The 16,436-nt window shown below is 51.3% G+C and overlaps 1 protein-coding gene across 1 annotated transcript; it reads left to right on the top strand.

Moving 5' to 3' along the window:
• Nucleotides 1-370: 370 nt before the first annotated feature.
• On the top strand, nt 371-14,652 carry LHX5 (LIM homeobox 5). The gene is made up of 5 exons (XM_074200785.1): nt 371-543; nt 3,331-3,554; nt 4,454-4,731; nt 7,237-7,402; nt 14,285-14,652. Exons 1-5 carry the CDS (start codon nt 371-373, stop codon nt 14,650-14,652), a joined length of 1,209 nt encoding a protein of 402 aa, XP_074056886.1.
• Nucleotides 14,653-16,436: the final 1,784 nt, after the last annotated feature.

Raw genomic sequence — 16,436 nt, 5'->3', positions numbered from 1 at the left:
CTGGCACCAGCGCCGCGGCGCCCGGGGGGGACGCTTAGAGAGCCGGGGAGCGCGGGGCCCGAGGCGAGGGGATGAGGCTGTGAGACGCCGCCACCGTTGCCCCCCCCTCCCCATCTCCCAGCCACCGAGAGCTTCCTGCCCCCCGACCCTCTCCAGCTTGAGGATTGACTCTCCGGCGTCTTGGCTGCCCGCTCAACCGGCCCGGGGGAGCGGCGGCGCCCGGGACTCGCGGCCGCCCGGGAGCGGCGGGCGCATCGGGCCGGGCCGGGCCGGGGGGCACGGGCTCTGGGAGCCAGGAGCGCAGACGCCGGGATTCCCGGGCCGAGAGGGCAGCGTGGGGGAGCGGCTGGCTTTCCCGGGCCCCAGGGTCATGATGGTGCATTGTGCCGGCTGCGAGCGGCCCATCCTGGACCGGTTTCTCCTCAACGTTTTGGACCGCGCGTGGCACATTAAGTGTGTTCAGTGTTGCGAGTGCAAATGTAACCTCACCGAGAAGTGTTTCTCGCGGGAAGGGAAACTCTACTGCAAGAACGACTTCTTCAGGTGAGTGCCTCCCACGCCGCCTCCCGGCCCTGGCCTCCCATTCCTGCGCTCCCCTGGTCTCCCCTCTCCTCCCCCAGCCCCAGAACTGAGAGAAGTCGCACAGAGTGTTCTAGAGAAACTGAGGCCACGGGGGCGGAGGGCCAGGGGGACCGGCTTCGGGACTTTTTATGTCTCCACCTACCACACACACACACACACACACACACACACACACAAACACACAAACCAGTTCTGTTCCCAATTCAACCAAGTATTATTTCGCTTAGCTATCCTTCCCGCAGGTGCCGAGGGTTACACAGTACGAGAGAAGGCTTGGAAGCCTTCCTCCTCCCTACCCGGTCCTCTTGCAACCGGGACGACCAATTCTGACCCCAAAAGACCCTAGCTCACTCACACACACACACACACACACACACACACACACACACACACACTCACTCACTCACTCACTCACTCACACCAAGGATTTGAGGACAATCCCTCCTCTCTCCCAGAAGCTCCGGTTAATTTTAGGGATTGCTGAGGCGGAGCGGGGGGAGCCCGGGCAATCCAGAGATCTGAGGGGAGAGGGAAGCTTAGCGAAGCTAACAAACTTTTCTGTTCACCCTCCCGTCCTTGGATCAGCATCGATGCTGTGGCCTGGGCCTGCCTGGGTCTATCTAGAGAGGAAATATCCTGTCTGTGATTGGGATTATTGGGGCCAGAAGAGAAAGGAGGTGCCCGCTGCGAGCTGGCCCTGGCTATAGAACCCGGGAACCGGCTTCAAGCCAGTGAGCCCCACTGAGTGGGAATTCAGAAATCTCGGAAGCTTGCCGAGGCCCAGAATTGGGGACTGGGGGATGGGGGAGAACTGGTTGAGTGGCTCTCCCCTGATCCAGGTGTGTGGGGGTGGGGAGGGCAGTGTTTTTCTTTCTCCTTTTGAAAGTTGTTGGGGGGGTGTAAAAAATTGTTTCTATTCCCTTTCCCTTTCTCGAAAAACCCCATTAGGGGAGGCAGGAGCTAGGGGCCAAAGAAGGCTTTGTGTGGGGCAACCCAAAAGGATGGGCCGGCGGAAGGCAGAGAGGGACAGATCCCGGAGAGAGCGGAGAGAAGTCCCCCCTAGCCCCTCAGGCCCAATGAAGGTGAATTTCAATAGGTGAAAAGCGAGGCTCCGCTTTACACATGTAAACTACTCCTAATGGGCTCTAGCTGCCCGGCCCCCCTCATGTTGCAGGGCTTTCAAAGCCTCTAATGATTTTGGATAAGGCGAAGATGAGTCAATTATGCTTCAGGATAAGGCCGAAAATGACTTATGGGGCCTAATGTGCTCACTGCATCAACGTCACCCAAATTCTCTCTGTTTGGGAGAGCCAGGCCATTTCTGTGTTCCTGTGTGTATGTGTGTTTGTGTGTACATTTGACTATGTGACTGTGTGTCTTTGTGTATGTCAGTGTAGCTTTGTGTATTGGTCTCTAGATGTACCCGCGGGAGTGTGTGCTTGTGTGGGTTAGTGGGTCCATCTGTGTGTGTGTGATAATACCTGTGGGCATGTCTTTGTGTGTGCTTATGTATTTATGTGTATGCTTCTTAGTTTGTATATGTGTGTGGATTCCTGTTTGTGTTCAGCTCTCCGTGTGTGTGCCTATGTGGATGGTAATATGTATGTTTGTGTGGCTTTAACGTGTTCACCTTCTATGTGTATTTATTTGTGTGTGTGGACTTTCCATGGGGGGGGGGGGGAACACAACTCTCTCACCTCCCATCGAACTCCTGGGTCTCACACTGGCCTTCACAAACCCTGAGTTCCTTCTCTCCTTTAGGATAGCACATTTTTCACTCATCAGACAGCCCAGGTGGAAAGACAGGGGAATTCCCTAAAATTAACTTGGGCTCCTGGGAGAGGGGCGGGATTGTCCTCAATTCCTTAGCAACAAGAAGCCAGTTTTGTAATCCCAAGGACACCAGGCTTATCGATGTTATGCCCCCCCCTCCTTTCTTGGTCCCTCATTCCCCCCACTGGGAAAAAAAAAAGGTAGCTGGAAACCTTCAAACTGGTCAGCAGCTCCGGGAATAGCTGATCCAAGGAGGGCTGAACCCCGGGGGGAATGCACCCTCTAAGATGTGAGGGCCCCAAGGCTGTGCTTTTTTCCACTGCCATCTATCCGGCACAGCCAGTCTGGGGATAAGGCTCTGAAAAGCTCTTTGCCTGGGGTGGGCAACATCCCGCCTCAGCCGAACCCTGGTCTCCTATTTTCCATTTGCCTCCAAGAATTCAGCCTCCTGCTTCCAACACCCGGCCCCTCTCCTCACTCTCCTCAGCCCCAGGGAAAGCAACCTTCTCTCCTCAAGTCTGTTCCAAGGCTGGGTCCCTGGGTTTCGGGGTCTGCAGGATATCGGCCCAGGCTAGAGTGATTGTAAGGGAAAGAAATCTGATCTTACCTTTCCCCACCCCCGGCCCCATCTTCGTTACTATTTTAATAGGGAGCCAGTTTGGGAGTCTCTCTCCTGCCCAGCAAGATTTTCTACGACCTTGTGATTCATTCCGATTAATAATTAATAATGGTGATGAACAGATAAGCATTAAGCACAATTTTAGAAAGAGCCTGGTTCCCCCTAGGCCCCGGGTGGGAGATGGAACCACGACAAGTCGGGAAGGGAAAGAAAGAGGCCGTAGGCTGAGGGGTTTAGATAGTGTTGGCAAGGGCGAGCGGTGGGCACTGTCCTGGGATGGAGGCAGGGCGCCCGGCTCCTCCCTGACCTAGACGCTTCTCTCCCTCTCCATCCTTGGCTCCCCGTTCTTTCCTCAGACGGTTTGGCACCAAATGTGCGGGCTGCTCTCAAGGCATCTCCCCCAGCGACCTGGTTCGGAAAGCCCGAAGCAAAGTGTTTCACCTCAACTGCTTCACCTGCATGGTCTGCAACAAGCAGCTGTCCACGGGCGAGGAACTCTATATTATAGATGAGAACAAATTTGTTTGTAAAGAGGACTATTTGAACTCGCCCAGTGTCAAGGAAGGCAGCCTCAACTCAGGTACCCGGAGGCCACCCGAGGCCCGTAGCTGGCGCGCGAGGCTCTGGGCACTGGACTGGACCGAACCTGGCCTTCGTGCGCCCGCTTCAGCCACAGTCTCCGCCCAAAGCTCAACCTGGGCGCATCTGAGCCTCGGGGCATCCGGGCGGGAGGTTGGGAGGCTGCAGGGGGCAGGGGGAGGGGGTCTCAATCCTGCTTTAGCTCAGGGCTCTGGAGTGGGCGGGATCACTAGGTTCTGGATTTGCACCTGAGAAAAGCTTTGGAGATTCAGGGAAGGGAGAAGAGAGGAATGGCCCGTGGGAAGGAGCGTGAGGAAATGTTGAAATTGGAGATGAGTAGGGAGGGTGCACATCTGGCCTTCTGCCTGCCCTCGCTCCCACGTGACCACAGCTGGCCGTGGAACGGGTTTCTCTGTCCCCAAAATGGTGGCGCCTGCCGGTCTTACACCAACCGTCCTTCCCCTTCCTTTTACTCCTTAAGGTGCTTCCCCCACTTCGAAGATGGAACCCAGATTGTTCGAAAGACTTTTTTTTCCTTATAGAAGGGAATGTCTTCCCCAGGCTGGGTCAAAGAGAGGGCCCTGGGTTCCACCTCTCGGGTCTTTCAACAGTCTAGGGCGCCAGGGATCAGTGCCGGATGGAGGGAAGAAGAGAGGGATAGGGAGAGACAGAAGACTTGGGGAAAATCAACAGCAGCCACCCTCCCCCCAACCCATGCCCTCTTTTCCCAGTCTCCAGTGCGTACAATGCTCGGATCTGGGGAGTCGGGATTTTACTATTTCACCTTTTAGAGGGAAAAAAAGAGCAGGAAGGGGCGCAGGAGTTTCTCGGGGGTGACTAGACCCGCGCTCCCGCACCTTTCTCGCTCACCTCTGCACCCCTCTCCCGCTCCCCCTACAGTGTCATCCTGTACAGACCGAAGTTTGTCCCCAGACCTCCAGGACCCACTCCAGGACGACCCCAAAGAGACCGACAACTCGACGTCGTCCGACAAGGAAACCACAAATAACGAGAATGAGGAGCAGAACTCGGGCACCAAGAGGCGGGGGCCACGCACCACCATCAAGGCCAAGCAGCTGGAAACGCTCAAGGCCGCCTTCGCCGCCACGCCCAAGCCCACGCGCCACATCCGCGAGCAGCTGGCACAGGAAACGGGTCTCAACATGCGGGTCATCCAGGTAAGGAGCCCTCAGTCCCCTGGAAAAGCCTCCTCTCTTCCTCTAGGCCGCCACCTTCCTGAGTCCTTTGTCCCGGCTGCCTGGCTCCTTCTACCTCTCACTTGCTTTTCTCTTTACATTTTCCTTTCCCCTTGTCCCCTTTCTCCTTCTAGTTCCACCTGCTTTCCTTCACCTTTCCTTTTTTGCTTTTCTCATGATTCCTCTTCCCCTTTCTTTCTTTTCCCCATCTCGTCTCTTTTTCTCCTTCCGTTACCTCTTTTCTCCTTTCTCGTTCTCTTTCCCCTTCCTTTTCTTTCCTCTTACGCCTAGAATGCTTTCCCCTGAAGGCACCCTGATGTGACAATTTAAGAAACTTGGCCTCCAATTCTGGTTCACAATGTCTCTTATGTGCTCTTGGGCAAGTAATTTCCTTTCTCTAAATCTGTTTCCTGTCCTGAAAGAGGGGAAACAATAATCCTCGGGGGCTTTGCTTGCCCAGGTTATTATGAGAGAAAATATTTTTAAAACCTTTAAATGATATGTAAGTTATCGATAGTATTATCAAATGATACGATTCAATGGATAGGAAACCAAGCTGCCAAACCCTATACAAAAAAAGAAGAGGATGTTCCTAAAATCTCTCTTCTCATTCTCTAGGTTTTCCCTCTCCCCTCTGCCTCACCCATCATCTTGACAAAATTCCTCCTTCATCTCCACTCTTTGATGGCTAAGAAGAAACTTGGGAGCTCGTTCCCTAGCCCTCATTCTTATCTCTTCCATCTTCCTCTCAAACTGTCCCCTTCTCTAGAATCCCCAGCTGAGACACTAAAATCACAAACTGGAAATAGACTCAAGACTGGGGGGTGGGGAGAGAAAGGCCAGGGCTGGACTTTTCTCCCATAACAGAAAAGCAAGTGCATGAAGGATGAATTCAGATAGGTCAGAGGGCACTTCAGTTGAGGAGGTTGGTACTGGAGTTTGATAAGGTCAAGGAAAGAGGGAGAAGAGAAGAGAAGAGAAGAGAAGAGAAGAGAAGAGAAGAGAAGAGAAGAGAAGAGAAGAGAAGAGAAGAGAAGAGAAGAGAAGAGAAGAGAAGAGAAGAGAAGAGAAGAGAAGAGAAGAGAAGAGAAAAGAGGAAGAAAGAGGAAAGAGGTTGAGGCTAGAGAAAAGAGAAGGTAGTAGAGAGGTGGGAAGCAGGAGACCTGCGAGTACAAGAGGGAGAAGTAAGAAGAGAGGGAATGGGAACAGAAAAAGAAGCAGGAGAAGGAAAAGGAAATGAGTGGGAGTGGCTAGATGCTTATGATGCAGAGTGTGTGGTATCCACAGGGACTGGGAAGAAGAGTGTGAGCATGAGGGAGGAAGTTGGTGTTTTGGCTATGCTGGGCAGGTCTACTTTGGGCAGCGTCCAAGGACACATTCCCAGAATTCTTCCCTCTCCTTCTTAGAGCTGGTCTATATCACAGGGGCCAGAACCTTTCCAAAGGCCTTTTTGGACGTTTAAAGTCATGGAAAGTCAGAGTGGAGAAGGAACCTTAGAAAATACGATAGCAAAGCCAGGAGGGACCTTCAAACAGTATGTGAGAAGAGGAAGATCTCTGAAAATACAATTTAGTGTTGGAAGGGACCTTACATTAAAAGAGCCTTGATTTTTCCAAAGAACATTAAGAACCAGAGAAGGCCAACAACTTCCCCAGGGTCACACACTGCAAAGCCAGGTCTAGGTCTCCAGGGTTCCTAGGTCCGCACTCTTCCTATTATCTAAAAAAGTGAGAAGAATTCACTCTTTCCCCGCCGGGCAAGGAGAGGGAGGAAGGGGGTTGGGAAACTGTAGGAGGAAAGGGAAGGGGAGATAGAAATAATTAGGTTATCTCTCAGGTCGAGGGCCCCTTTGAGATGGAGAAAGAGAACAAGAATGGGGTGGGGTGGAGAATGAAAGAAACACACACACACACACACACACACACACACACACACACACACACACACTAGACCAATAAGAGAAAGGGCAGACAGGGCAAGGGAGAAAAGAGGAAGAATCTTGTTGTTAACACCTCTGACTCTTGTCTTTATGAAGACGTCTGAGGCTGAGGCTGGGGGGGGCCCTAAGAAGTCGACTTCATTATCAATCTCCCCACGGGTTTGCGAAATCCTTCACTCTTGGTTGGTTCGCAGAGTTAACTCCCAATCCCCCCCCCCCACCTTCGCCAGCTCTGAATTTAATCCGCCCTCCTCCCCCATTCCCTTTCCCTCTTTCCTGCAGACTTTAGGGAAAGGGGGGGGGGGAGTGTGAGAAAGAGAGTTGAAGGTGTCTGTCATTGGAATTTTCCTCCTCTCTTTGGATGAGGGGAAGAACAGAAGAGACACCCCACTTAGGGGCTAAGGGGGACCCTAGTTCCCCCCCGCAAAGTGGAAACCCAGGTTTCCCAACTACTTTACTTCCTGGGTCTGCTTTTCAAGTCTTGGTGCTCCCACAGAGGCCTGTCCTCAGAGTTCTGCTGACTGCTTCCCCCTGCCTCCCATCCCCAGGTCTGGTTCCAGAACCGTCGGTCCAAGGAGCGAAGGATGAAGCAATTGAGCGCTCTTGGGGCGAGAAGACACGCTTTCTTTAGGAGTCCGCGGCGCATGCGTCCACTGGGTGGCCGGCTGGATGAATCAGAGATGCTGGGGTCCACCCCCTACACTTACTACGGAGGTAAGGAGCGCTCAGTAGTGTTCTTGCTGTCTCCCATCCCAGCGCCTTTTCCCCTAGAGAATTCCACGTGGCCACGCAGGCACCCAGAGACGTGCCTGCACCTCTGAAAAGAGTCCTCCTAGAGATTCAATAGCTCCCACTTTTCTAGGGGTACTCTGGCCCAGAACATCTGGCCCCAGCTGTGAGCGCTGGTCCAGACTCACCGACACCCAAATACCAGAGATTGGGCTTGCCCACGATTCCAAGCCTGATGGGCATTCTGCAGAAACCTAGTTAGGCTGCTCTGCGCCGTGGTAAAGCTAGGGCCCCCTACTCCCGCCCCAACCTTTCACTGGACGGGGAGGGCACCTCACCTTCACGGCCGCGAGTAACCCCGGTGCGCCCCACTACACCTACCTTCCTTCGCTGTGCAGTAAAGTTCGAACTGCTGACTTTATCTTTGGCTAGTTTTGCCTTTGGATTTCATGCGTTTCCATTTAAAAGAAAAATAATGACCTCTAACCACGGGAATCGAGTGTGTAAAAATCCATTGCTCTAAATGTTTGATGAATGAGTGGACAGAGCAGTCTCAAATGAGAGAGGAGCTCTAAGAGACAGAGAAAGAGACAGACACAGGTCGAATCAGGCAGGACAGACAGAAAGAGTGATAGAAAAACAGAGATAGAGACAGAGATAGAGAGGAAATGGAGAAACAGCCCAAAAAGAGAGACAGAGAAAGAGAGATGTTTAAAACAGCAGTTATAGCGTCTTGAGTTTCCTTTCGGGGAGAAAAGACACTGGGGAAGGGGGAACAGAAACCTTGCTTACTCTCTCTCAGTGACCCTGAGTCCATTCCTGGACCTGGTCAGAAGACAAAGGAGAGTAACAGACCCTCCCCTGGGATAGAATGCTGCTTTGGCAAACTGGCTGTGGAGAAGAGTGTTCTCCTGAAGCCCTTTCAATTGTTAGAGCTTCTGTCAGGGTTAAAACGGGGTCCCTGGGGAGAGGAGGTAAAATTTCCTCTGAGTGACTTCAAGAGGCAGGCCCAGGTTAACTCATACCAGTTTGAATCACAAGCCAGTAGGGCTTCCTCTTGGCCTCGAGCTCCTCCCTCCCCTCAAAAAAATACTGCAGTTTGGGGAGCTGTATTTCAGAGTGTTTGTCCTAGAGTCAGAGAAAACCAGGGAGAATTTACAAACCATGCTTTCACAAGGTTGGGTTTGGGAAGCACTGATTTTCCATCCCTACTGGTTACCAGAAAGGCTCTTCCAGGCACCTGGCCCCCCCGCCCCAACTTTGGACCCTAAGAATTGGCAACTTTTCCTTACCTCCTAGCTCTGGAACTTAGGTCTAAGAGTCAAAAGTCATAGGGGGAAGGAGGGACATTTTTCAGATGTGAATTCAAGGCAGTTTGTAATGTTTATGTTTTGTGAATGTTGAAGTTCTCCCAAAATCTAGCTCTCTGAGACCCAGAAGAAGTAATTGTGATAGATCAAGGGTTGAAGGGAGTTAATTCCAGTTTAATATAAAACCTGGGCAGAAGGTTGGACTAGATAACCTCCATCTCTGAGATTCTATGGTCCTCTGCTAGTCCAATCACACAGAGAGGGCACCATTTTCAGAGTTTTTGAAGGGCAAATTAAGGCTTCTTGGAGGCTCTCGGGTCAGCCCCCACAAACTGACTCTGTGGGTGTTTTAAGGATGAAGAAGCAATGATATTTAATAGACTTTTGGGAGGAGTGGAAGAGAGTTGGGAAAGTGTAACAACTGCCTCCCTGTGAAAATGAAGCTTCAGAAGAGTAAAAAGGGGGGAAGTTGGATTCTCTGGTACATCAGGACAGTGATTTAGGAAGAACTTGAGATCATATATCTGGGGGTGGGGTGGGGGAGGGGAGTGGGAAGGGACTATGAAGAGCTGGGTAGATCAGAGACCACCAAAGGTGGAAGGAGAGAGAGACAGAGAGACAGAGACTCAGTAGTCTTCAATGGTGTCCTCACTAAGTAATCACCACCACTCAGTAACATCATCCCACTCTATCTGCCCATACCTTGTGGGTTCTGTTTGATTTTTAATTAAAAGTAATTTTGTTAAAGTATAAAGTGATCCATCATACCAGGAACACATAGATAAGTTGGGTTTGAATAAGATTAATAAAGAAGAAAACGGGTTTGTGTGCATGCATATGTTAGTGCTGGGATATTGTATAAAAATGTGTATTTATATTGTGGTAGATGGTTGTATATTGTGTGTTTATGGGTAATCTGGGGCATATGAGCAGTTGTGCTTGTTTGGGGTGTATGTGTGGGGGGGTGCATGATGCAGATATGTATTTCTGTTTGTATCGTGTACTGTGTATTTCTGTCAATTGCTTCAATGTTATGTGTATATATACGTGTCTATTTGTACGTGAATTATCTGTGTGTCTATACAAAAATGTATTTGTGATGTGTAGCCAACTTATTTGCAGTGTGAGACGTCTTTCAGTGTTGAAAGAGGATGTGTATTTCAGAGAGATTTGCATGTATGTGTAGACATCTGTATGTAATGAGGACCAGATGAGCTAGGATCTTGGCTTACATAAAGTACTAAGCATTAATTGAGTTTTAGCTGTGTACTTGTGTAGTTTTCTTCTCCAAAGAAATGGGGCCTGTACCCTTTGGTAGGAACAATAATAGAATGGCATCAATGTGAGTAGGCCTGGCCAAGCTTCCAGCGGGTGGCATCCCACTGACCTCTGGCTCTCAGGGAGCTCTGATGTTCTGTCCCAGAGCTCAGGACCTAAGGACAGTAGTGGTTTGACATTCAACTGGACTCTAGAACAAAGTCTATTGTCCAAGGGGCCCCAGAGAGGCTTCCCAGCTAGGGTCTGTATATGCCCCTAGACCTGAAGGGAGAGAGGTTTTTTTAAAGAATAAATCTATTAGTATTTGCCAAACTAATTTTGACTGATGGGCTAAAACAATATTATTATTAATAATAATGATCTTTTTTATTTGGACTTTATTTCCCTAAACCTCAGTTTCCTCTTCTGTACAATAGGGGATAATAATACTTGTAGTTACCTCACAGGACGTGTCAAACAAAAATATGACAAATCTCTTTACAACTTGAAAGTTTTCTATAAGCATTAGTTATTAGCACTGATGTGTTCTCACTCTTCTGGGAGACTACCCTCCTCATTTCTCTATTTACCTCCCCCCCCCCCATGTTCTTTCCGGACTTCATAGGTGGGGGCAGGGTGGGTCATGTCAGAATCTGGGTGGGAGCATTCTAAACTTGTTGCTTCACCTGGGTTAGGTCTCTCTGGGAACTTGCTAGGAATCTGGTTCCCCTCCTGTGTGAATCTGACCCTTCCTTCTCCTCCTTCTACCTTGTGGGAGAGCAAATGGGGAGGAGAGGGATAGTGAGAAGACAGACAGACAGACAGACAGACAGACAGAGACAGAGAAACAGAGACTGAGAGAGACAGAGTCAGAAACAGAGACAGAGAGAGAGGAGAAAGGGAGGAGGGAGGAAGAGAGAAAGGGGAGAAGAAAAAGACAGAGAGAGAAAAGAGAGAGGAAAAGAGTAAAAAAAGAAAGAGGGGAATGACAAAGGAGAGAGAGAAGGGAGTGGAACATAGGGTAAATGGTGAAAGAAGGTGAGGGGGAAAGGGGAGAGGAAAGAGGAGACAGGAAACACAGGAGAGAGGAAAGGGAAGGAGAGGGAAGGAGAGGAGTGATAGAAAGGGGAGAGAGGAGAGGGAAGAGACAGAAGAGAGGGGAGAGGAGAAAGAGAGAAAAAGAGAAGAAAAGGCAGTGAGAGAAAAAAAGAAAAGAGACTGGAAGCGAAAAGGGAGAGGGAAGAGGGTAAATGGAGAACGAAGAAGAGGGAGAAAGGAGGGAGATTTGAGAGGAAAGGAGAGACAGGGAAAGCCAGGGTCAAAACGGGGGAGAAGAAAAGGAAGGAGAGGGAAGGGAAGGAGGGAGGGAGAAAGAAAGAGAGACAGAAGAGAGAAGAGTGAGAAAAAGAGAGAGAAGAAAGGACGATGAGAGTAAAAAAGAAAAGAGAAAGGGGAGCGACAAAGGAGAGAGAGAAGAGAATGGGGAATAGGGTGAACAGAGAAAGACGGGGAGAGGGGAAAGGAGAGACAGGGAAAGTCAGTGGGGAACGAGGGAGAGGGAAGAGGGGGAGGGAAGGAAGGAAAGGAGAGAGAGAGAGAAAGAGTCGGAGAGCCCGCGGCCGGGAGTTGGGGGCGCGCAGGGCGAGGCGAGCCGCGGCCACGCGGGCCGCTCTAATCCGCGCTCCGAGAGATTCCGTCGGCGGCCCCAGCCGAGTTTGGCACCCCGGCAGCTCGCAAGAAAGGGCACTTTGTGCCGGCGCGGTCTGTGTGAACAGAAGCCCCGGGCTCGGCGCAGCGCCCCCTCTCCCTCTTGTGTGAGCGCGAACAAAGCGCCAGCTGCAGCCTTTTGTACCTCTTTCAGACGGTATTTGTTCCAATTACCTCCAAACCCTGCCACCATATGGAGGCCGCTAGCCGAGCGCCGGCTCCCCTCGGCAGGCCGGGGACTTGCAAAGTCGCCTCGTCGGCTCCCCGGCTCCCCGCCGCCCCGGCTGCTCGCAGGCGGCCCAAGCGCGGGGCCCCGGCCTCTCCTCCTTCCTCCCCTGCGCGCCTCCCCAGCCTGGAGGAGCTAGATCTCCCCCCACCCCCCTCCACACACACACACACACACACACACACACACACACACACCCCAGAACCCCAGATCGGGAGCTACAGACTTGCTGGGAGACAGGGGAGCTCTCTGCGTCTTCATCCCGAACTGGGGAGGGGGTCCAAAAGGGGGTCAGGGCACAGCCTCTGCCGGCCTGACCCAAAGAGCAGTCTTGGTTCTCTTTCTCCTATTGCTCCCTTCCGCTGGAGGCTGGCTAAGGGGGTGGGGGGTCGGATGAAGGACAGAGTGATTTCCTATTTGGGTTCCTGGTCCTGTGACTTGCATTAAAAGGGGCTCCCAAAAACCCACGGCACACCTCTGCTCAGATGTGAGGGAGGGAGTCGAGGCAGAAGCCTGTTTGGTTTGGTTTCTCTTCCGGGGTCTTTTAGAAAATAACATTCAGGGCGATTTGCCTCAGGGTTTAGCAGAGATCCACGGGTTCCTTTAGCTATAAATTCTAGTGAGGAGCCTGTCCTTTCTATACCACCTAGGACAAGTAACTTGGCCTCAGTTTCCCCACCTGCAAAATTAGAGATGGAATGAACGCTTTCCAAACATTCTCTCAGCTCTGACATTCCCTGTTCTAAGGTTCCTTACACGTTTGACTTGCTTAGGTCTGTGTTCTAAGAATCAGCCAAGTTCTGACAAACTATAGTCTAAGGCCCTTTTCTGTTTTAGTAGTCCATGTTCTAAGATGTGACATACTGTGCTCTGATAGTGTGTTTCAGGGTCTCATCACCTCTCTGGCATTTTATATCCTGAGATCCCTCCCAGCTCTGACATTTCATGTTCTAATAGCCCTCCCTACACTGATAACCTGTGTTCTCGGCTTGTGATCGAAAAAAATCACAAACAATCGATTTTTCTTTTCGAGTTCTGGGATGGTTGAGCAAATCTGGAACCTTTGGGGAAAATCTGGCCCAGGTTAATGGGAAGCGCGGGGAGGTCTGTTCGTGGCCGGGACCCCCATGCAGACTCTGGATTTCCTCTTTTGAATCCCTCTGGCTATTCACTCGGACCCTCCTTGGTCAAACTTCTAGGCTATTTACCCAAGAAGAAGCAGTGCTATAGTAATATAATTAGCTCTAATATATAGCTCCAAAAGTGCCACGGAGAGGCAGGCATGGGGGAGTGTGAATGGGCTTTGCTTTTCTTCGCTTGCTTTTGTCCGTTAGGGCGCATGCCAATGTAGACTGGTCCTGCGTGCTTTGCCCGACCCTGGTATTTTAGGAACCACTGAAACGGCCAAAGCAAACGGCTCCTCTCCTGTTGGACTGACCCAGAGTCCGCTATACCAACTGGGGTCAAGGGTGGGAGGAAGCAGGGTGGAATGATGGGGAGAAGGGAAGGGAATCTGTGGCATATCGGTGAGAGGAAACCATTGCTGGGGGATCCCACCCCCAACGCCTTGCCTCCAAAAGCTTATCCCTAGCCCTGAGGTCTCGTGGGTTGCCCTCCCTCGTTTTACTAACGATGCTTCTTCTTTCCTACCCTGCTTTCCCCATCCCCATATTTTCCTCTTCCTCTGGCCATATTGCAATCTACCTCCCTCTCATCCTTTTTCTCATCCGTTTCTACTTGTGTCCTTTCATCCTCTCTCCTCCGTGCTTCTCTTCTTTTTCCCTTTTAAACTTCGGTTCTTACCTGTTGTGTCTTTGCTAACGCTTCTCTGCTTCTCCGTGCCAACCCGTCTGTGGGTCTCTCTCGTGCCTCTTTGGCATCTGCATCTTAATGTCTCTGATCATGTTGTTTTGACCTGGGCGTATGCCCTACCCTGCCCTGCCCTCTCCTACTCTATCCTACCACCACCTTTTTATTTTTTAATTTTTTCCGATTCGGACTGTCCGTGGGTCTCTGTCTCTCTGGCCATCTCTGTCTCCCTCCTTCCTATCCCTGTTTCTTTTGCCATTTCATCATATTTTGTTTCTGATGACTCTGTCTCTCCAACCAACCGATTCTGTATTTCTCTCCTCCTGATCTCATCTCTGTTTGCTCTCTCTCTCCGGCTGTATCTGGTATCTGTGTGGGGATGTGCCTCACTCCCTCCTGCTTCCAATTCGTCTCGGTGTCTCTGTCCGTCTGATTGTGTCTGTGTGTATTCCGACTGTGTCTGTGTGTATTTGTCTCCATCTCTGGCTTGCTCCGGGTCCTCTCCGGTCCCTGCCCTCCTCCCCCTCCCCGGTACCCTTCCCTATCCCCACCGGCCAGATTACCAAGGAGACTATTACGGCCCAGGAGGAAACTACGATTTCTTCCCGCACGCCCCGCCGTCACAGGCGCAGTCACCCGCGGACTCCAGTTACTTACCGAACTCAGGGCCCGGCTCCACCCCGCTGGGGCCCCTGGAGCCGCCTCTCCCGGGGCATCACTCTTCAGAAAACCAAAGGTACACGGATATGATCTCGCACCCGGACACGCCGAGCCCTGAGCCGGGCCTGACTGGCTCCCTGCACCCCATTCCGGGCGAGGTCTTCACTGGGGGGCCCAGCCCGCCTTTCTCCATGTCCAGCAATAGCGGCTACAGTGGGCCACTGTCACACCCCAACCAGGAGCTGAATGAGGCCGCCGTGTGGTAAAAGCTGCTGGGCCCTTCCCCAGCCCCTTCCCCGCCCAATACACCCGGCTAAGGAAGCGCACGGAGCACCCAGACCTCTCCCCACCCCAGGCCCGGCGCCTCTGTGGATCCAGAGGCCGACACAGCACACACACAATCACAGTCTTTCTCACACACGTCCATGAAACACACACACACACACACACACACACACACACACACACACACACCCCTATACCAAAACGCCCAGCCCGGGGCCTGTATCCCACTGCCTCCAATCCCAGGCGTTACGGCCAACAGAGCCTCATTCAGTCCTCCCTCAGGTCCACCCTCTAATGTCTGACTCCTCCAAAGGCGGGATGGTGCTTGGGGAGAGCCCGGCCATCCCTCCCTCGGCCACCCAAGCTGGTTCGAAGTGGCTCTTTCGGGAACCGAGAGCCAGACCACAGCGTTTTTTCTCCTCGAGGCTACAAGCAGTTTTCTTGGACCAAAGTCAATGCCCACTGGATCAACAGATCTTGAAGCACCTGCAGACTTAAACCTCTGTTCCCCTTTTCTTCTTTTGTGGAGGGAAGGGAGAGGCAAAGAAATGGAGGGGATTTTTTTCTTCTCCAATTTCGAATGGCATTTTAAAAAACTTTTTTCTCCCCCACCTCTCCCTTTCTTAAAAAAAAATGAGAAAGGTGTGTGAGAGAAAGAATGGGGAGGAAAGAAAGAAGAAAGAAACAGGGAGAAGGGAAACAAGGGAGAGGAGGGGGAAAGTCAGGTGGGGAAGTAGGGGGAAAAGGAGGAAGCTAAAGGAGGAATAAAGGGGGAAGAGAGAGGAGAGGGAGGGGGAAAAGAGAGGAAGAGGACGGAGGGAAAGAGGAGAGAGAGAGAGAGAGAGAGAGAGAGAGAGAGAGAGAGAGAGGAGAGAAAATATAAGAAAACAATGTGTCGGTGTGGACTTGGGTTAGTAAAGAAGTAAAACTCAATCTGGAATTTGTCGCCCCCCTGTGGTTTTTCCCAAGACCCCAATTCAGTTTTCCCAACCTCAGATGCAGAGGGGGGTTCCTGCTGGGGTAGGGAGACTCCTCATCTCTGCCCCTTTTGCTTTTGATTTGGGGCCCCGTGGGGCAGGACTCGGACACTAGCGCCTGCTCCTGGTTCTGCAGAATGCAACCAGAAGAGCATTGGCAAGCTGAACTGGCCAAGGGCCCTAGGAAGCCAGTGGCTCCTGGCCCTGAGCTGTATGGGGGAGGTCAGGGCTGTAAGGATGTACAGGATGACACTTTTTTGGAAGTTGAGGGCTTCTAGTTTCCTTATTTTGTATAAAGAAGAAACAAATAAAGTATGTTTTTGTGTTTCCTGCATATTTATTGTACTTTCGTCTTCTGGGGTTTGGACATTTTTATATTTTTAAGAGGGGGGGTGGAGAGCAAGGGAGGGGAGACCAGAAAGAGGTTTACCTAAATTTAAAAAAAAACTTTTTTAAAAGAAAAATTAATAATAAAAAAGATCTTTTTCCCTCAGTGCGTTGTGATATTCTTTTCATCTCCCCTACCAGACCACCTCCTTCTCAGACCTCCTACAAAGTGAGTAAAATTGTCTTCCTTTTCTTTTCTATTAACTGCCCTTGTGAATTAGAAACCTTCCTCTTCCCCTCTTGCCTTTGCATTAGTACAAAGCAGTTCAGTCCTTCGTTCCTTATCTTTCTTCTACCTCCAGGTCGTCTCAGGAGCCCATAAAGGGCTTTTGAAAATAAAAATAAGGGCTCAGAGACTCCACCATAGTCCCTACCTCAGATGCTAGTTTCATTGGTCATAT

The sequence above is a fragment of the Macrotis lagotis genome, chromosome X (genome assembly GCF_037893015.1).
Source record: "Macrotis lagotis isolate mMagLag1 chromosome X, bilby.v1.9.chrom.fasta, whole genome shotgun sequence".
In the NCBI taxonomy this organism is placed as follows: domain Eukaryota; kingdom Metazoa; phylum Chordata; class Mammalia; order Peramelemorphia; family Peramelidae; genus Macrotis; species Macrotis lagotis.
This window is presented reverse-complemented; position numbering and strand designations above follow the sequence as displayed.